At 41.2% G+C, this 19,507-nt stretch overlaps 1 protein-coding gene across 1 annotated transcript in view; it reads right to left on the minus strand.

The window, feature by feature from the left end:
- Positions 1-644: 644 nt before the first annotated feature.
- The window catches only part of Stox1 (storkhead box 1), a gene marked incomplete at its 5' end in the record, with an annotated part of 43,553 nt that continues 24,690 nt past the window's right edge, over positions 645-19,507 (minus strand). Inside the window, 3 exon segments of the mRNA XM_005390103.2 lie at positions 645-2,768; positions 6,571-8,908; positions 9,769-9,921. Coding sequence (XP_005390160.2) covers positions 2,621-2,768; positions 6,571-8,908; positions 9,769-9,921 — 2,639 coding nt within the window.

The raw sequence follows: 19,507 nt of genomic DNA on the forward strand, positions 1-19,507 counted from the left end.
TAGATGTTTTGAGTTGCTTGTGGAAGGGTTTCAGAGGCACATCCGATACCCCAGAAGAGGGCATCGTTACCTAAGAAATGTTGAGCAGCTGCTTCTGCTAAAGGAGAAATTATGATGTTTCAAAAAAGACAAGAGAGGCTAGCGTAGTGTTGAGTTCATCTTTGATACATCCACTCTTGTTTCCTATGTGTCTTTCCTACCTCCATTAGGCAATATCTTGCCTTCTTGCCTGAAAATCTTCTTCCATACTAGAAATAGGTTTCAAAATGCAGTGGGTCCCAAACTTTTTGTCTTTTTGAGACAGGGTCTCACTGGGTTGTCCAGACTGCCTTGAACTCACTATAGTCCAGGCTGGCCTTGAACTCAAGGTGATCCTCCTGCCTCGGCCTCCTGAGTGCTGGGATTACAGGCCTGGGCCACAAACCCAGCTCACCAATCATTCTCTTCTACAAGCTCTTTTCATTGTTTTTCCTCATGAACATGACATTTTGAAAGATTTAGTCTGCTTAATTGCAGTCAGTCATAACTTCCTCAAATCTATGAATAACATATATGTGGTTTAATCCTGTCACACTAGCAGGGGATGGTGTGGTATTACTGCAGTAAATTCAACCATTGGGGAAGAAAAATAAAAAAACTGCAAGTTTCCATTAAAAATTTATTGGAAAAATACCACAGATCACCTATTTTGGAGATTAATCTTTGAAACAATTTAATAGGACATTTCCATCTTTAATATCTGTGATTGAGTGTTATAAAAGGAAAATTATTAGTTTCATAACAGAGTTCATGTAATCAAGTTTGAGAAATACATCCAATGACAAAATTTTGAAAAATAGGTATCATTGGTGCCCAGATGCGCCTAGTTATAAAAGACTTTGGATTCCTTGCTGTACTAAGAAACTTAGTCTAAAAATCAAAGATGAAACAGTTGTTGATGCTCCTTTTCTGAAGACTGGTAGGAATAGACGCAAGAATCTACAACTCGAAGCAATATTCAGGAATCTTGAATGAATTCAGTATTTCATAAGCTCCTCACTGAATTTTTCAGCACACAGTCTTAGGCTTAGAAGGATTCTTCAAAATCCTCGGAGTCAGGTATGTTGGCACATGCCTGTAATTTCAACATTTTGAGAGGCTGAGGCTGAGGCAACAGGGTTGCAAATTTGAAACCAGCCTGTGCAAAGGCACCAAAACTGTCTCAGATTTTTAAAAAATTAAAGACGGGCTGGCAGTGTACCTCAGTACGAAGATCTTGAATTCACTCCCCAGTACTGAGGAAAAAAAAAAAATCTAGTCTACCATCCTGTTCCACTATTGGAAAACTCTGCAACACAGCATCAAGAGAATTACAAAGCCTCTGTGCCTAAATAATGGAGCTCTTTCTTCTAACTTCCATACATTGGTGCCGATTCCACAGTGTACGAACTTCCATCTCTACTTTCCCTATTACCTCTGTGGACCCTTTGGCTACTCTTGGGGTGGTGTGTTAGGGTGGCCAGGGCCCACTGGAAACCAACAGTCAGGACCAAGTGAGCTGATTGCTGCTGTGGAACAAAGCGGTAAACCTCCCCTCCTGTCTTTCATCCATGCAGCTCTGTGCTGGGCTTCGCTGATGCTTGCTGTGAGGTGGAGAGAGGCACTCTCTTCAGTCATCTCTGAGATCTAAGGCTAGGATAATCCTTAGAGACCTCTTAGAAAATACATCCTCCTGCCCATAAATCAGCACCATCCACTAATCTGCTCAAACCAGTCCTGACTGCTCTATAATCCAACCAAATCCAGACCATTTCACTCCCTGGTCTGAAAACAGCCTACCAGAAAAGATTCTAGTGGAGCTAGCCAGGCCTTCTGAGCAGAAATGGATCAAAATGTGGGCGAAGTGCTTAATAACTAGCAGTCGTCTTCCACCTTTTCCCTAAGTCTCTAGGTGAGAACTCCTCAACACTGAGCCATTGATTTCCTTCTGTCCCTACTATCTGAGTCCTCCCTGCCTTGCTATGGAGCGAGACTGAATGTAGGGAGGAACCAATGTCTACTGCCATAGAGGCTCTGCACATTGCCAGTCAATTCTATTTGGAGCCATTGCTCATGTTCAAACTGCTTGAGAGAACAGCCTGGCCAACAATTACAGGATGAAAAGAATTACTGTTGCAAAGTAGCCGACACATTATATAAGTTCTTTCTACTACTGATAAAAGACTTTAATTGCCAATTATCTATGCAACCCTAAAATATACATTCATTTCTGGATTTTATGTTTAAATCTAGTAAGATTCACTTACCATCAGAACTCAGTGTAGGTAAAGAAATTCACTATATGATAGTAAATTAGGATCCTATGTACTGGAGGAACTAGTGAATGTAAATGAATGACATTTAACTGGAAAAAGGCCAAAGATTTCATACTTAAAAAAAATGCAATCTATACATTTCCAACAAATTCTTTGTAAAATATACTAAAAAATGCTTTAAAATATCAAGAGAAAAAGCCAGTAATTATAACAAAATATGTAATGATGTTAATAGTATACATGCTTAGATTTAGGATGACCCTTAACTTATTGATTGAAAGATTCTGCTGTACATTTTTTTTTAAAAAAGACTTTCCAAAAGAAAACTAAACATTTATGACTGGAGTTAGTTGTAGTAAGGAATTGGATGTGAATGTCTGATTGCTCTTTGTGTCTTCAAAGTTCTGCAGAAAACTTTGTCTTCTTTTAAGTCCATCCAAAATGACTGAATTATTAGATGTGAGGCTCTGTGTCCTAAAGAGATTAAAAATAACAGAATGAATGCCTTCAAACCGGACCTGGAATTTTAATCAAGGCATTACATTTCATTTGTTACTTTGAAGCAGTACATTAAATAACACTAAGATACACTTGTCAAATAAGTTAACCTCTGAAACTTTAAAGTGCTCTATTTTTAAAGGCTTTACAGTAGCTCCTCAAGTATTTGTTAGCTGCTTTCAAAGAAGTTCACATTTTCTGAACACTTGTTCTCAGATTAAGTATCAAGTGTATTTTAGAAACTAAAAATATGATAGTTTTCTATTGCAATGGTCACTTTATCTTCTTGTAATTTATTGTTTTTGCAAAGTCATAATGAAGGGAAGAACCAACTACTGTATTTTTCATGTAAACAGTGTTGTTTTTCTAGGCTCTGTAAACTATGTTTCTTTGTCTTTTTTTTTTCTTTTTTTGGTACTGGGAATCAAACTCAGGACCTTGCACTTGCCAGGCAGGCACTTATGCCACTGAGCTATATCCCAAGCCCTTATCTGACATATATGTCTTATTTTCTTGCTTTCTTTTCTTTTTTCTCTTTTTCCTTCCTTCCTTCCTTCCTTCCTTCCTTCCTTCCTTCCTTCCTTCCTTCCCTCCCTCCCTCCCTCTCTTTCTCTCTCTCTCTCTCTCTCTCTTTCTTTCTTTCTTTCTTTCTTCCCTTTCTTTCTTTTGATTGGGTCTTGCTTTGTGGTTGAGGCCTCAAACTCATAGTGATCATTCTGCTTCAGCCTCCCAATTGCTGCAATTACAGGCATGCACCACCACACTAGGCTTGATGTATGTCTTGTTTCTGCCAAATCACATTGGTTTTTCTGCTTGTTTGCTTGTTTGGTGCTAGGGATTAGACCCAGGGCTTTGCTGCTTGCTTAAGCATGCACTCTATCATTGAACGACTTCCCTAGCCCAAATGTTATTTTTGTTTTTGACATTCCCCCTTTCCTACCTTGCTTCTCTCCATCAACTGTCCATTACATTAATATGTCTCAGAAATATATCCTCCAGTGATACTTCCTTTACATAGGCCATCACCCTTAAGTCCACATATTTTTGATAAGACAAATGTGAATTTATGCTCTTTTCTCACATTCAATCTGTTTATTGTTTGTTGGTTTCACTAAAACTAAGTGATAAACTTCCTGTGGCACCAACAATGTCTTGCTCGTCTCTGTTCCCTAATACTTGTAACAAGGCATGGAGTTGTGTTCAAATGTTATCTTTTCCCCCTAAACTTCTAAACTTCTCTTCTAAGCTTTTTTAAGCCTGTTGAGGTAATGACAGCATAAGGAACTTTTTAAAAACTAAATTTCTCAAGATTTTACACATTAGAATTTTCAACCTGCATGTCCAGGTGTAATTTCCCTAATCTGTTTGATTTAGTTTAATTGGTTTTGCAATAGATAAAGGGAATTCACAGTTTGTTGGTTTACACCATTACTTGGGTACTTTGGGAACAACATTTTGATTCCCTTAATGCATTAGTGTGAATCAAACTATTGTTTCAAGCAGAAAAGATCTTGTTCTCTTAATAAAGAAGTAAAGTAGGGGCTGAAAATGTAGTAGCTCAGTGACAGCACTTGTCTACCATATGCCAGGCCTGGGTTCAATCCCTAGCATCTCAGCCAAAACAAAAAAAGAGTTTAGATTAATAGGTGTTAATCTCAGGATATCCATGATAAATCAGATGAAGGAAAGAAAGCTATGAAGCCAGGCACACTCCTGTAACCCCAGATTTTTGAGAGGCAGAAACAGGAGGGTTGTGAGGTGAGGCCAATCTGGACAACAGAGCAAGTCTGTGCTTCACAGAAAGAGAAAGTCATGGCTGGTACCGTGGGAGAAATAGGTGTATTTAGGGCTGGGGATGTAACTCAGTGGTACAGTGCTCACCCAGCATGCACAAGGCTTTGGGTTTGATCCCTAGTACACAAAACAAAGCCAAAAAAGCAATGTGGAAAATAGAATCTATGAGCTCAACAGACAAAAAGTGGAGACCTATATGTTTAGACTTAAATGTTACAAATACATCAAATAGGAAAGAATTTTGAAAAATAGTACAATAATTACAGGTGTTTAAAATACTTTTTGAGAGCCGACAGTGGTAGCATTCCCCTATAATCTCAGAACTTGGGAGGTTGAGGCAGGATTACCGCCAGTTTAAGGCTGACGTGGGCTATGCCGTGAGTTTAAGGGCAACCTAGAAAACAGCATGATCCTGTCTCACAAAAACCAGAAGAAAAATAAAATACTCCCCCAACTCCAGGAACACCAAGCAAGTCTTTTTTGTAACAGGGACTGTGCTGCAGCTTGGGGGTGGTCAGTACACTGGAGGGAACCCTCCTAGACTGAAAAAGACTGCCTGGGAAGTGCTGGTTATGTAATAGCTTGCAGGCTTGTTTCAGGCAGGGTCAGGGCTGAAACCAGGGAATCTTCTAGAAAGCATGTTGTGAATGTTGGGTGTGCAAATAGGGCCCACGTCCCACCTTTCCTGACCTTAGCCACTCCAGGGTGCCCTCTCGGTATTAAAAAAATGCAACTGTATGGTGTGAGGTGGTGGGCGTGGGGGAGGCGGCGCTGTAACACCTGTCTGCCTGCACTTTTGTAGAGAATGGTGGCTTGATAGCAAATTGTCTATTAGGGTGCATGGGGGAGAGGCAGACAGTTGCTAAGCTGCGCCCCCTACAACCAGCAGAAGAAAATCAGATGGTGCTTCCATCTGTCTCCTCCTACCCTCATTTCATCCTCCTTAATTAAGGGGAGATGAAGGGTGAAGGTACATCTTCTGTGACTGCTTTAAAGCTGATCTGGGGTAGCTGATCTTGCCTACAAGAGAAACAAAAATCTCTCCAGTGATATGTGGTGTCCTGACTCTTACTCTTGAAATACTTTTTTTGTTTTTGAGACAGGGTCTGGCTGTGTAGTTCAGGCTACCTTTAAACTCACTGTGTAGCCCAGGCTGGCCTCCAACTTGCAGCAATCCTCCTGCCTCAGCCTCCCAAGTGCAGGGATTACAGGTGTGTGCCACCACGCTCAGCAGTAGTTTTGTTTTTAGTGCTGGGTATTGAACCCAGCACTTTGCACATACTAAGTATGTGCTACACCAGTGAGCTATATTCCAGTCCTCAGTGCTTCTTAAATGTTCTATTATGATCATATTACTTTTATAACCTGAATATTGTTATTTAAACAAGTTAGAGTGGAAAATATTGGTGGAAAGTACTCATATCCCTTGCTCAATCTGTATAGACCCAGGAATATAACTGAAAAGCTTCAAACCCTAAATTCAGAGGTACTTGGTTTACAGCAGTTCCTTTCTATGTTAAGAAAGAAGTTAAGCTTTACTGTATGAGTATTGAACTAGTAAAATTTGATTCACATTAAAAATGTACTCTTAAGGGAACAGGAAGGGGGTAATGGGCAAGGATATCAAATTATGGCATATGGATGTAAAAAAAAAATGCCAAAATCAGGGGCTGGGGATGTGGCTCAGTGGTAGAGCTCTTGCCTTGCATGCACAAAGCCCTGCATTCATCCCCAGCATCACACACACACACACACACAAAATTAAAAAATGGCAAAATGAAACTCTTCTGAATAATTAATAACCACAAAAAATGGACTCTATTCTCCTATATGAGGTCTTATTGTAGCTTTATATAATTCACTAAAGGCTGGTAGAATTGCATCAGTATAATAGTTTATTCAGGAGTCTCTCCCTGGGCACTCAGCCCTTGATTTTAATAACTCCTGTGGGATAATGACTAAGCAAACACTCATGTGCACTTACCGTGGAGAATCTATTCCACTATCTCCTGCCATGCTATGATTTTCTGTTCCTCCCAAGTGACTGTGTTCATGCTGAATATTCTGAGCCAACACTTGCACATGCGAGGCACTGAAAAGGTCTAACTTTTGTGTGAAATGTTTTCTCGTTTCCTGATTCTGAGGACTCCGATTCCAGCTATTTGATTTCTTTCCTGTGTCACCAACAGAAGGCTCAGAGACTTCAGCCTCAGAATTGGATTTCCTTGCACTACAATAATCAAATAAACTTCCATCAACAGGTGCTAAGGCCTGGACACATGTAGCAACACTGGGTTCTTCATAGTTAAAACAAAACTGGGCCCCTGCATTTAGGCCACAGCTTTCAGCAGAGAGGTTAGGTATTTGGCTTTCACCTGAGTTTGTAATCAACCTGGTTGGCCTGTAATGTTGATTTTTTTTAAGCACTGGTGGCACAAAGCAGTCCATTTTGCTACTACACTCAGTCTGAAATCCTTCCGTCACTTTTGGTTTTCCTAAATGATTACAGATGCTTCTACCAGTAAAGGAATACTGGATGTGGCCAGACCACACTTGATGTAAGTCATCATTCTCAGAAAAGTTGTCCTCCTCTAAATACAGTGAACTGCAGGCCCCATCGTCATCTTCTTGCTTCGGGTACAAAACCCGCTCATCAGCCAAAAGCCCTTCATTTTCCAGACTTGCAGTCTCTGTCTCCTGGACAAATGTCTTTCTCATCAATTCTTCTGAATTTCTGTCTTCCCTCCCAGGTTGTCTCAAATGGTCCACACCAACTGGGTGATCTAAAAGACCAAGGTTTTCGAACTGGTGTATTGTTTTATAGACTAATCTACAAGCAGAGGATGGATCTAAGGGGGAGGAACCATGAGATGGCAGTATATGCTGTGCTTCTTTGGCCTCCCCTAATTTCTTAAAGTGAGAAGGACTTTTCTTCCTGACTTCAGGGATTACCTTGTTTTCTGCATCATACGCATCACATCTCAACGTGCTTTCCCTAAAGGAAAAGCATTGGCTGTCACTTTGCAAAGCATGACCTGGAGGGTAATTTAAGAGGCCATCACTGACAGGCTGGACAGTAGAGTTGGTCATATAAATGGATTCTGCTTTCAGCTTGTCATGACACTGCTCAGCACATGGCTGTTGGGCTTCGCTACCGAAAAGTCTTGGGGGCTCTGAAGACCTTGACCTTTGGAGAGGCTTCTTCTTTGGTGCAATCTGACTGGGTGTCACATGGCTTCTCTTCTGAATGCTGTGCCCTTTGGTTACTGGGCTCCCTCGGAGAGACAAGCCCTGGAAAGGATTACTGATTCGCTTCTTGTAAATCAGTTGAGAGCCTAGCAATCTCGGCTTCTCATGAAGCCCTGTTTGCGTTTCTGCTTCATTGCTGCTTTTAACTTCAGGAGTGGGCTGGGTAGCAGGGAGCTTGGAGGCCTTCTCCAGCGTAAGGCTTTCTGGCTGAAGCTCACTCCTCTGACTCTGGGGTTTGGGTCCTTCCCTGTGAGAAAGGCCCCGCCTGCAAGGCTTGGCTGACCTATCCTTCCTTTTCTTAACTCCCTCTTTGGAAGGATTCTTCGGCCTGACTGTCAGAGTATCAGTAGAGGTGCCCTGACTATTATATTTCCTCTGTTCTTCATGTTTTTGCATAAGGACAGTATGTTTGATTAGATTGTCAACAGTCAGAACAGGGTTAATTCTTCTGATGATCTCATGCTCAACGTCTCGGGGGATATTGTCCAAGTTATCTTCATCTCGGACAGGCCATTCCTCAGGTGGAAACTGGGCAGAGAAACTGCTATGCTCTGTTTTGGGCTTCTCCTTTCTAGAAATGCTACGCCACAGGAGGCTAAAACCAAACTTTTTGCCTTTTTCTTTGTCTTTTGTGTATGGTGAAGTTTTGGGACTGTCACAGATGTGATTTTCCTCAGATGTTGAAACTGCCCGATTCTGAACCAAAGGTGTGGATTCCCCAAGCCCTTTTTGGCTTTTTGTAGTCATTTCTGCAGCAGGTGGTGGCTCCTCCACATCTTGAGGGCACAGGCTAGGGAAACAGCGGCAAGACTGACAATGGGAAACAGGGACTGCGTTTTCTTTGGCCAGCTCTGCACAGCTCTCCATGCTCACCAGATAGGTCACGGAAGTGCCCCCCAGGGGACTTCCATCTGACAGAAGGTCCCTCTTCTTTTCCTGAGCAGTTGTATTTGTGATGAAGTAAGTCTGAGGTGTAACTACGAAGTATCCTTCTCCAGTGTGATAAATCTTCCTTTCTTTAATCAGAGTTCCGAGAGTAGTATAGAGAATATCTTGAGATGGAAGTGCAATGCCTAAAACAAACAAGCATTTTACTCTTATAGAATCTGAGTAAGAAACATTTTAAGGGGTGAAATCAGTTACTCAGAAATAGCTGGGTATGGTGGTGCACACCTGTAATCCCAGCACTTGGGAGGCTGGGACAAGAGGATCATCATGAGTTCAAGACCCGCCTGTCTCAAAAAAAAAAAAAATACAGAAATAACCACACATTTGATGAACCCAGAGCTAATTGTAATGCAATTAATATATGTAACTGAAATACCAAAGAAGCATAAATATTATTCATAACTTAATTGAATAATATCATCCAAATTGGTCCCCATAAAGACAGAGAACAAAGTTAATGGTTAAACAGAGGGAAAACATCTGAATTCGCTCAAATATAAATCTGCTTTAAGTCTGTATGATGGGGATATGGCTCAGTGGTAGAGATTTTGCCTATTGTGAAATTTAAAAAAAAATTTTTTTTTAACTTGGAGGAAAGAATTACTTCCGAGCAAACATGGGAATTTTTATAAACCACATTTTTATAAATCATGACTTAAATTTTTGTAAGAAAAAAGGCACAGAGAGAGTGTATATAATAATTCCATTTATGTCATAAACATTGATAGAGGGCATGGTGGCACACACCTATAATCCCAGCACTCTGGGAAGCTGAGACAGAGGACTGCAAATGAAAATGTTCATCTGGAAAGTAAAGAAAACATCCTTATCAAATTTGTTGATGCAAGACCTTTTCTGGCAGGGTTCTGATATAATATTTGATGGGAGAAAAAAGTTATCACCCAAGTTACTTGCCTTTAAGATTTTTTATAAATAGAAACCAAATATGCAGTGCACTGAGAACAGGAAAAACTTAGTACTCTACCTGGGTAATGTTTCTCCAAATGCTCCAGAAGTGATTCTTGTGTTACTACAATCTGAGCTGTGTTCATATCAGATATAGCACAGCAAAGAACTTCAGCCAAGGGTGCAAACTGAGATTGAGCTATTGGATTCATTTGCACGGGAAAGACATCACCTAAATTGGAGAGCAAGAAAAGGGTGGGTGATAAATCTGATACAGTATAAAATGTTTGCAATTAGTGAGCCAAGTATTGTTATGAAGATATATTAAGAAGAGAAGGCGGAATTGCTAGTCTTTCATTAGTTTTTACACAAAATATGTTAACGCAACAGGCACGATTGTAGAAACTACAGAAGAGAAAAAGAGTTGCATTATGGTCTCAACTTTTAGGAAGTCTGAAGTGTCTGTTACTACAAGCAGAAGACAGGAAGCTTCCATAGGAAAGGGAAAAAGTGCTGTCAGAATTTGGAAAGTCAGACCCATACGTATGTAGTAGTTGACATCTTTTAAAGCTTTCATGTTAGCTATCTCAGAAAGACAGAAATGGGATTATTATCTATTCCCTTACTCAAAATACAGAGTTACAGAACATTTGAGTAATCGTCAAGCCTAAAAGCAAGTAAAGTGACAGATGTACGTCTTCTGCTCCCAATCCAGTCATCTCATACCTTGCTGACTGGGATAGTTGGGAAGATTTGAAGCTGAAAAGGGCAGACATGTTTTCCACTAACAAGACATGGAGCAAAACCACAGAACAACGAAAGCACAAGGCACATAAGACTGTGGCTACTCAGTCTATTCAGGCTACTTCAAGTTTAAGGCTTCTACTGGACCAAAGTAGAAAATAAGGCTGGGGATGTGGCTCAGTGGTACAGTTCTTGCCTTTCATGCACAAGGCCCTGAGTTTGCCAATAGAAGAAAAAAAAAAAAAACCCAAAAAACAAAAGAAAAAGAAATAAAGCTGGAAATGTAAGCTAGGCCATATTTTCTTTGCTCAACATATTAAATGTTCTTAACCTGCTATTACTTAGCTTGAGTTTTAGATTCTGCAGGATTTCCATGAGAACCCCTCTATCATTGGAAAGACCAAGACACAGGAAAGAGATTTGGAAGTCAATGAATAGCAGTAAGATCTAAACTCTAAGAAGTGGAATTCTTTAGTAAACAAGACAGCCAAGGGACACTTCTTTAAGAGAGTACATTTAAAAGAAAGTAGAACTAAGAACCCAAAAGAGCGAAGGTGCAGTAATGAGGGTGTGGTGGAGAACAAAAGTGAGAAAAAAGGGCTCCAAAATGAATAGCACAGCCAGATGTGGTAGCTTGGGCTTGTTGCCCAACTATTTGAGGGGGCTGAGGCAGAAGGACGCTTGAGCCCCCAGGTATTCCAGGCCACTTGGGCAGCCCAGGTGACTGCAGAAGCCACTTTGAAGATATCAATTAGTAATGCAACAACCACTGTTTATTTCCTACAACTTTGTAACTCCGTTTTGTTTGTATTGTTCTTATGCCCTTTTGTAAATGGTTGTCTTTTGTTAATATGTTTTCCTTCTTTTATTTTTTAAAATAAAAAAAAAAAGAAAAGAACTAAGGATGCAGTTCACTGATGCCCTGGGTTTGATCCTCAGCACAGAAGGAAAAAAGAAAGATGCCAACAGTATCAAATGCTTGGAAGAACCCAAAAGGTTGAAGGAAAAGGGGAGGCTACTGGATCCCTTGATTGGAAGTTAATCTCCGACTTTCAGGAAAACTGTTTCAGTATAAGAAATGACAGAAACTAAAGATCATATTGAAAAGGACTTGGTGAGAAGTTAGGTGAATGGGTCTTCCTTCCAAAACAGGGTTTCTAGTATTGGCACTTCTGACACTTGACACCAGGCATCCGGACGCCAGTGTTTCCAGTGTGCCCAAGACTATGGGTGTCGTGGGACACAGGGCTTTCAGGGCTATAACTGCAAAAGTCACAGGCATCCTGGGATGGCTGGTCACTCTCCCCAGATACCTGTTGGGGGGCTGTCCTGTGCATTGCAGGATGTCTAATCTCATCTCTGAACCCCACCCGCTAGGTGCCATGTGGAAAACTTGACAGTCGTAAGTGTCCCTGAAGTCCAAACTTCCTACCACTGCAGCAAGCAAAGCTGTCTCCAGACACTGCCAGATGTCTCTCGGCCTGGCTGAAAGTCTGTTCTAGACCATTTGTATGAAAACGTGAAAGGGGTGAAACAGATCACAAACCAGGGCATTCACACTTACATCCCCAGCGCTTTGTACATTTTTCTAAACATTTAAGATAGATTCTAGTCACTTCATTGCTCAGGATGGGTTTGAACATGTACTCTTCCTGCCTCAGCTTCTCAGGGAGTTGGGATTACAGGTGTGTGCCATCATGCCTGGCTCACCTTGGATATTATTTATTTACCTATAGCTAGTCTTAATTTTAAAAGCAATGCATACTTAAACCTCTTCCTGTGGGGTGCGGGGGAAATTCCTGCATACCCTTTGTGTCCACTGGATGGGACAGAGTGGGAAGAAGAAATACTCTGGCCTTCTCCCTTTTTCCACTGTGCTCATCTGTGGTATGCTTATACTGACCCCCCAGATTTACTACGTTTGGAATTTGGGGGCACTTATTTTATGACTGTCAAGTTTACCACAGGGCAAGCATTTGGCCTCACGTCTTCATACAGCAGACAAGGACCCAACCATTGTAATACTGATAGCCCTGGAAGAGGGAAGCCCCATGGTAGGTTCTCAGTGGATCTCACTGGAGTTGGGAGCTTCCTACGATAGCTGTTCATTGGAATTATGACCTTTTCTTTTTTTTTTTTTTGTGGGTACTGGGAATCAAACTCAGGACCTTGTGTTTGTCAGGCAGGCGCTTATGCCACTGAGCTATATCCCTGGCAGAATTATGACCTTTCTGATTGAGAACTGTCATCTCAGCTTTTATTTTTTACCAGAAAAAAATGGTTATAAGTGGTAAAATATACATAATTTATCACCTTAACTATTAAGATGTAGTATACAAATCAGTGGCCTTAAATGCATTCACAATATTGTGTAACCATCACCACTATCTAGATCCCAAACCTTTCTGTCATCTGCAACTGGAATTTTGAATCTGTGCACACCAGGCTCTGTTAATGGTGGTTCTTCAGCAGCAGCAGTTTGTGATCTTCATGCCCAGATAGACCTAACCACACCCCTCAGAAGTCTTTGTGGACACTTTGCATACCACATCCCTTATGTTACCCGTTTGGGCCTCTGTCTCCCTTTTTCTCTGTCTCTCTTCCTTAGTGCTGAATATGGGGCTTGATGTAAGACTCCTCCAGAAAGTGCTGCTTAGCTGCTCCCTGGAGGTTGAGTGACATCTTCTAGAGGGAGAAATGGGACCATGGCTGACTCGTTCACTCTTAATTTTTTTACTTTTTCATAACAATTGTTTAAAACTTTGAGGTTTTCTGTTTAAAACTTAAAAATTTTGGAAAGCTATAGAAATACCACACAGGACATGAGACTAAGACTCCTCTGCTACAGAGAAATTAACATAAACACTTCAGGTGCTAGACAGCACATAGGGCACACTCATATTCACCACCCCCAGAATCCTCCTGTTTTTTCCAACCCAACATTGTTAGCTGTGCTTGTTTTCTGTTACTGGTTATGGAGTTCTCCCAAATATTCCTCAGCAGCTTCCCAGGAGTTTCTGGAAAAAAATGTTTTCCCACCGTGAAAGACAAGGGCTGGAGCATAGGGGAAGGAGGAAGAAACCTAAAAAGACTGCAGGCCTCCCCTCCTGCTTTCCCTGAGTGAGGACTCTGAAAGGGTAGGGAGGACGCTGAAAGGAGCGGCTGACTGTCTCCATGGCCCATGCCGGCCCCTGCCATGCTGCTGTGGCTCCTCAGGGCTGTGCTGTGACACAAGCCAGTGGTGCCGTGTCTCCATTTCACTCTTGAGCTAGAACTGAAGTAGCCCATTTTCTGCTTCAGTCCTTGTTTGCTTCCTTGGTTCAGAGGAAAAAAAACAGAATTTTTATGGGGCTTCTGTGGGTTGGGGGAGGGTGCATGAGCCATTATTGGACCTTTCTTTGCCACCTTCTGTGAGTCGCTAATTATTTCAAAATAGAAGTTTGATTTTTTTTCAGGTTTACTTTTAATTAACAAGTAGAAATGGAAGAGAAACAACCTCATTAAAAAATCTTTAAAAACATAACCCTAACACTGCTTGCCAAATTACAATATACCCTTAGAAAATGTGTTTAGAATTCCTACCATGGTGTGGGGATGTGTATCTTAAAAATAAAAGAATCTACCCCCAGCTAAGAAGACTAATTGCTTCTTTTCCTCCTTAAAATTAATGCAATTATATATAAAGTACTCTATAGAGAACATGTTAAACTTCTTTAACCTCAGCAGTGCAGCTCCCTTTAAACAAAGCCCAGAGAAAGTTTCTGAGTACATTTCCTTCACAGCTGTTGCTAAGATACACCCTTCAGGTGCATAAATCAAGTTTCCTTTGTGTAGGAAAGCCAAGTGAACCCTAACACAGGAATGTTTTGTGACTGATGTGGGGATCACTTCCTAGCTACAGCAATGGTTTATTTCAGTTACTATTATACTCCTTTGGTTTTAGAATGCAAAATTAACTTTCTATGTAGAAAATCCCACTTAGAGATGCAGCCAGGTTTCACAACAAGGGGCGCCAGTCCCTTAGCTTTCTCCTCAGCTAGTATGCAGTAATTAAAGAGGGACCCTTAAGTCCACGATCTTTGACCCTGGAGCTGCAGCAGCGATCAGGAGGCTAAAGAGAGCCTGAGCCAGAGAGCAAACAGTGGACAACAATGTTCCCTCTGTTTACACAGTTTTGCACCCCTGTGTGTTTCAGAAATGGAAAAAAAGGTGAAGCTGAAAGATAAATACCAACCAAGTAGAACAATATAGATGAGGCCAATGACTCTGATATATTTTCTGCAAAGGATTTTATTATTAACTTACTGATTCCTTACTGTGCTCTAAAAGGTTGCTGAATAATTTTAAAAATATGTCTGAATTATGGGAATCTTAAATGATACCACTGCATCAGCAGTACAATATTTCTGAATTATGACGACAGCAAAGAATAATCAGTTTAAAAAATATTCTTTGAAAGTACACTTTTTGAGTGGGAGTGCCGATACAAGGCAAATTAAACACAAGCTCTTTTAATATACTGAGTTCTAAAAAGAAAAAGAAAATGAGTTCTTCACCATCAAAAGCTGGCAACATCCAGAAAAGTCTAGGGCAGGCCCTTGTAGCTGTCAATTTTTTTTCCAATCAGATTTTATTGGTACATTTTTAGGTATATATAATGACCACATTCATCACGTAGAATTTGTTCCTGTACGTGATACAACTTTTTTTTTTTTTTAATAACTAACAGTTTTAAAATGTTGATGAGAGTCAGCCTTTTGTAGGATGGATGGATGGCAACCCAGAGAACTCCAGGCCATCAGTCCCTGCCGCCTGGTGCCTAATGGGAGCACAACCCTGGGAAAGTGTAACTTGCTCCTGGGGTTGGTGACAATAGCTCCATCATCCTGTACAATCCAAGATCTCATCAGAGGTCTGAGGAAAAAGAGGCAGGCTCTTTATAAGAGCACACAAAGGCCCTGTCCCGAGGCTTCAGGTAGGAGGGCTCTAAAAAAATACCCTGTGGCAACTGTTTCCAGCAACAGAAGAAACTTCAGAAAAAGAAGTAGCTCAAAAAGCCATTTCCCAGCAAATCCATTAAGCGTGAATATTCATGCTCCAGTATAAAACATCAGAAGGGACACCCAGGACAAATGCACACAGCAGCGACTGCCTTTCCCCAGACACAGGGGGACAGCTGGAGCTGACCAAGCTGACCCTCCCCAGGAACTGTGCTTCTGGAAGAATCTTTGACCAGTTATAGATTATCAGTGGGAAGCTTTAGGAAAACAATTTTGTACTTTTAGGTGGAAGAGACCCCTGATGGGGTCCAGTCAGGTCACTTTCCTCACGTATCAGTGTGGGGGCACAAACCCCCAGAAGTGTGAGTGCAGTGAGGACTGGCACCTTGAACAAGGCCGACACACAGCAGCAAGGCCAGGTCCAGAGTGCACGTTCATGCCACAGCTTGAAGGTGATTATTAAACTGAGGTTTGCTATCCTTACCATTTTAGAGGAGACACAGCCAGACATAAAGAAAGCTTGTGACCTGAGTTCACCTAAGAGAAGACACAACCCAAATCAAGTTACAATCTGCCTGGTCAAATCCTGTTTGCTTTGCTCACTGAGGCATCTTTATCACAACTGAGTGTGTTCATTTTGATATCTGAATGCTCTAGTAAAATTTCAGGGACAAAAAGATTTACATAAAAGCTATACCTTTAAAGGAAAAAAAGTAACTCCCATGTATATATTTACATTTATCTTACGTTTTTAAGGCACCTAAACAAATTCTAATCGAGTCTGCTCTTAGAAATTAAATTGTGACATTTTAATTTGGGGCAGTAGAACTTGATCTTTAGGGCCATAAGCAACTGTGCTACCAAAGGAATCTGTCATAGTATTACAGTTTAAAGTTGACCCTAATATTTTATATTTAATATTTTTATTTACTATAAAAACATTTAGTTCTTATACAAATGTGTTTGTGGACTCTGCTAGGCAATCTGCTAGAAATTCATGCATTATTGACCTTCAAATGGTTCAGCTGAGCCCTCTAACTCTGCTAATTACCCAGATGCCTGAAATCTGAGACCATTTTTTTGGGTGCCTGTATTGAACGCCACTGTGGGAAAGGTATCATGTGTGTGCATTAGAGATGACAACAGAGCACAAATAAAACAGCCTGCAGATACACTCAAGTTTAATTTTAAAAAAGGATGTTTTGTTCAAAGTAACCCAAGAAGATCCCCTGATTTTAAACTCCTCTTTTATCCAGTACAGAATTTCCACCAAACTTTTTAACATCAACAGTAAAATGTAAAAATGAAAGCATCTGTAATAATGTGCTCCTCATCAGAGATAAGAGGCTGTGCAAAAACCTCAATGGCTTTAGGTAATCAGATTTATTTTGTTATAACTTCAAATAGGTTGGGAAAATCAGTCGAAATGGAAATGAAGAGGTTTCAGATCAGCAGCAAACAAAACCCTTCTCCATGTCTGTTCCTCTTTCAATTCAGAAAAGTAAAAAAAGCAAGCACTACGCATAGAAACAAAATAGGGCCAGGACTCAGAAGCTGGCTATACATTTAAGGGTAGGCAGGTTATCTGCCATGGAAGCTGAAATCTTCTCAAGTGCAGTGATGTTTATTTTGGACTCTGAGGCAAGTGGCTCCCCTCTGGAGAATGGCCTCCCCTGAAAGTTAATGGCTTCCTTTAGAAAGCTGGGTTGTTCTGCAGCAGGAGACCTCCATGATACCATCTTTCATAATCACACCTGAGTCTGTTTAGATTAGTAAATAAGCACCCTCCTTTGCAAGTCTTTCAGTATCTTCACCAATATCAATTACTAGTTAGGTTACACGAATTGTGACCGCTGTTTGATTGTCAGGCAGTACATGCACACATGAAGAAGACAAGTGATCCTGCTTGGTGGTGCCCTTTGAGCCTCTAGTATGGTACCCCCATGACCACCACCCTTATTTTGGATAGAGATACAGCAGGGTCTGTACGATTCAGTCAGCCCCGAAGCCCTCCAGGTCCTGAGGTGTGCTCTCCTAACCTCTTGTTCTTTCATGACTTCCTCTCTAGATGTGTTAGTGAAGTCACTCAGATGTATTAGGTTTCCATGACTGTCCAAATCAATTACCACAATTATCTCACAGGCTATATAAATCAGAAATCTGGGCAGCTTTACTGGTCGCTCTGCTCTGGGTCTCAGCCACAATCCAAGTGTTTGTCAGCCTGGATTCTTGTCTGAAGATTCTGCGGGAGAATCTGTCTTTAGGTTTTTGCCAGGACTCAGTTCCTTGTGGTCATAAGACTGAGGACTAAAGTCACTATCTTTTAAGTGGTCATCAGATGTGAGCCTCTCAGCAACTCAGAACCATCTGTGTATCTCCTGTGTGGCCATCCTCATGTTCCAGAATGGACTGACTCCTTCACACCTCCATTCTCTCTGATTTGCCCTTATGTTGTAGCTTCTGCTTCTAGCTAGAGTGACTTTGTTTTACGTACCTAAATTGAGTCCATCCAAATAATTCAGAAAAATCTCCTAATTTAAAGTCCATCATAGGTCCCAGAGATTAGGAAGTGGGCATCCTTGTTAGACCATTCTACCCACCACACCAGGTATAAGGCATGGGGACAAAAAATAAATAGCTAAGAAGGGAAGCAGAAGTCACACACTTCCCCAGTCCCCATATTTCTCTAAAAATGGCTGTGCAGAACATCCTTTCTTTGCTCTCCAGGCAAACCTGGGACAGATTTGAGGTGAATCACCTTCCCATGACTCTGGAGGCCACACAGGCAATGATGTGACCCATAGCTCCCCTTTCTGTCTGTCATGATGGTGAATCTAAAATATTTCTGTAGAAAGCTAGGGAAGAAAATCTACTATGAAGGCTGTTATGTGAATAGTTTCCCTATAACTCACAGAAAGCTGCCCTTATTATTGACGTAGTCCTCACATTGCCAATGAGCCCTATACCTGTGGTGAAGTGATCTGATCAAGTATGAGGGTTCTGTGTGTGGCCCTGATTGAGCCACCTCTCCTCTCTCATCTCAGTCACTTGCCTGTATGTGTGGAGCTGCACTAGACGAGCAGTTATCAAAGTATGTGCCATACAGCATTCATTTCATGAAATTCTCTGCAAGAAAAGGTGTTCCCAGGTCAAACGTCTGAGAAATGCTGCTTGGAGTCACAATGACATCTTAAAAGGCTCAGAATTTCTATAATGAGTAAGCTAGTTTATTCAACACCAGATTCCTTTCTTCTAAGTAATAATATTCATAGTGCACTGTTATAATAACACAGTCCCTCATTCATTCCCTAGTCAGCAAACATTTATTGAGCACCTACTATATGCCAGTTACCAGGGAAACAACAGCAAACAGGACAAAATCTTTGCCCTTGAAGGGGTTCAAGTCTAGTGAAGAACAGTAGTTCGTGGCAATCACAGCCACAATACTATTCTGAGACATTTCTAGATGTCTGCGCAGGGCTGTCTGAGCAAAAAGAGCTATACTTGTTCCATGGGGTCTTGAGGCTCCTAAGGCCCCTTGGGGTAATAAGGGGAGCCCTGGAGTTTGTTAAGAAGACCTGGGCTCAAATCATCCACTTCCACTCACCGCCCATGGGCCTCTTTGCATGTTACTTAGTGACATCATCTGTTCAATATAAGCAATGGCATCAGCTCAAAGGATTTTGTGGTAAAATGTCTAGAAGTACCTGGAGTAAGATTTGACATGTCAGTTCTTCCACCAATATTAGCACTTTTTAACTATTCTTCCCAAATTTGGAATATTACACTTGATCGCCCTTTGTTCTATGAGGTTATTAGTACCTCAAGTCTTTCTTGTAGGCACTGATTAGGCACACAGCTAATGTTTCTTGGCCAATCCTCTCCCTAACTTTCATAGTGTTTTTCTTTTCCACTAGACACAAATCCTGACCATGACCTTCTTCTCACCTGGGAGGAAACATTTTACGTTCGTAAGGCCTAGGGTTAGCAGCACTTCGTTTTTGAGATGCATACCTTGCAATCCCTCCTATTCAGTACTATTTTACTGTGAGAATGTAGGCTGGCCCTTTCAAA

This window comes from Chinchilla lanigera, unplaced genomic scaffold, assembly GCF_000276665.1.
Source record: "Chinchilla lanigera isolate Chin_1 unplaced genomic scaffold, ChiLan1.0 scaffold00036, whole genome shotgun sequence".
Lineage (NCBI taxonomy): Eukaryota > Metazoa > Chordata > Mammalia > Rodentia > Chinchillidae > Chinchilla > Chinchilla lanigera.